This window comes from Sinocyclocheilus anshuiensis, unplaced genomic scaffold, assembly GCF_001515605.1.
Source record: "Sinocyclocheilus anshuiensis isolate Anshui unplaced genomic scaffold, SAMN03320099.WGS_v1.1 scaffold1457, whole genome shotgun sequence".
Taxonomy (NCBI): domain Eukaryota; kingdom Metazoa; phylum Chordata; class Actinopteri; order Cypriniformes; family Cyprinidae; genus Sinocyclocheilus; species Sinocyclocheilus anshuiensis.
Genome location: NW_015549662.1, coordinates 181,361 through 183,262, shown reverse-complemented (window position 1 = coordinate 183,262; position 1,902 = coordinate 181,361). Strand labels below are relative to the sequence as shown.

General features: G+C 35.1%; 1 protein-coding gene across 1 annotated transcript in view; it reads right to left on the bottom strand.

Moving 5' to 3' along the window:
- The window catches only part of LOC107660294 (collagen alpha-1(XXIV) chain-like), a 122,610-nt gene that overhangs the window by 99,371 nt on the left and 21,337 nt on the right, over positions 1–1,902 (bottom strand). The window contains exon 4 of the mRNA XM_016449575.1: positions 1,263–1,316. Within this exon, the coding sequence (XP_016305061.1) occupies positions 1,263–1,316 (54 nt within the window). The remainder of the gene's footprint in view (positions 1–1,262; positions 1,317–1,902) is intronic.

Here is a 1,902-nt window from a genome sequence, read left to right as displayed (position 1 = left end):
TTTTTCTTAACGTTAGCCATAGTGCAGTAAATATGTGACCCTGGACCACAAAACCAGTCATAGCATGGGTATATATTTGTAGCAATAGCCAAAAATACACTGTGGGTCAAAATGATCGATTTTTCTTTTATGCCAAAAATCATTAGGATTTTAAGTAGATCATGTTCCATGAAGATATTTTGTAAATTTCCTACCGTAAATAGGAATTTGATTAGTAATATGCATTGCTAAGAACTTAATTTTTGACAACTTTAAAGATGATTTTCTCAATATTTAGAGTTTTTTGCACGCTCAGATTCCAGATTTTCAAATAGTTATATTTCGGCCAAATATGGTCCTACCCTGTCCTATCCATACATCAATGGAAAGCTTACTTATTCAGCTATATGTATCAGGAGCGTTTCCTCAGAGGAGGCAGTGTCTCCTCAAAATATTGGATGAGAAAAAAATTCGTAGTACAAAAATAAAACAAAGCCAGTATTACAAAATATTAAAAAAAGTTTATAAATCACTTGTTTTTCTAAAGAAACAATGTCCAACAGCGACACCAGTAGGTAAAGTTACCGCAGGAGTCCACGTCTCTCTCGCCTCCCCTGAGCCCACTGAGTTTCAACAGACCCCCTAAAACGTGCGGTGAGTTTGGTGGGGGGTAATTGGGAATGAATGGGGGAAAATCACGTGAAAGGAGGCAATGCCTACATCGTGGTATGATTGGATCTGACTGTTTATGATCGGCTGTGATTGGTTCATGCGATAAATCCCGCCTCTTGTGTTCATGTCCGCGTTCGCGAATCAGTCTGAATTAACAATATAATGGTGTTAATGGGAAGACTCATTTAAGAAAGTAAGTAAACAACTCATAGATTTAAATATAACCACTTTATTACGTCAAAATAAGACTTAAAATGGCCTGAAAACATGATGTGTGGGAGTTTTTAGTGAGTAACCAGCTTGGTGAAATTTAATGTAAATCTCTGTGTCTGTGATCAATATTTACCGAGCTTTGATGACCGAATAATTAACAGTTAACAATTAAAAAGAATAGCTGAACATAAGTTCACAAATAAAATATATTGTTTAAATTGTTACTGCCTTGAGTTATTATTTTGGAATAAATGTAAACTGCTTAAAAACACTTGATTGTTTAATAATGGGGAAAACAAGCAAGACATACGGATGCTGCATGAATCCGAACACAGGGAAACAGGATTCACCCTGCGACAAACAACCAAACACTGATGCATTAGAGCGGAGCGTCTTACCCGCAGTCCTCTCTTTCCAGGGGGTCCGGGGAGACCTGGGGGGCCAATGGGACCCTGCAGAGAAACAGAAAATGAGGAAGAGAGATTGATTCCTGAACAACTGTTTCTGAACAGCACAAGAAAAAGCATAATTGGAACCGCGTGTCTGACTCCCGCTTTCAACACAGAAAAGCACGTCTGGCATCTGAGAGAGACGAACACGAGCACAGATTAATGAACACCAATAATCCGATTCATGCAGAATTACTGAGACACGGGCTGCTTTAGTGGTGGTTAGAGATCTGGGCTGGCGAGCGTGACGGGATATATATGGTGTGAAAACATGGAGAAATATTAAATACAGACACTTATTAAATACATAAGTCCAAAATGAGAAGAAGCATTAATTAAGTGCCTTTGTTTGTTTTCATCAAGTTCCATAAATAAATAAATAAATAAACAAACAAATAAATAAATAAACAAAGAAATAAATAAATGTTTTTCTTTGCTTCAAGTCCAAAAAGTTCCAAATGAAAAGATAAAAATTCAATTTATTTATAAATAAAATTATTTAATTTAAATATTTATTATTTATGTTTTAAAATTATATTGTATTATTTAAACAATATTTATTATGTATATATAGACATTATATTTATAC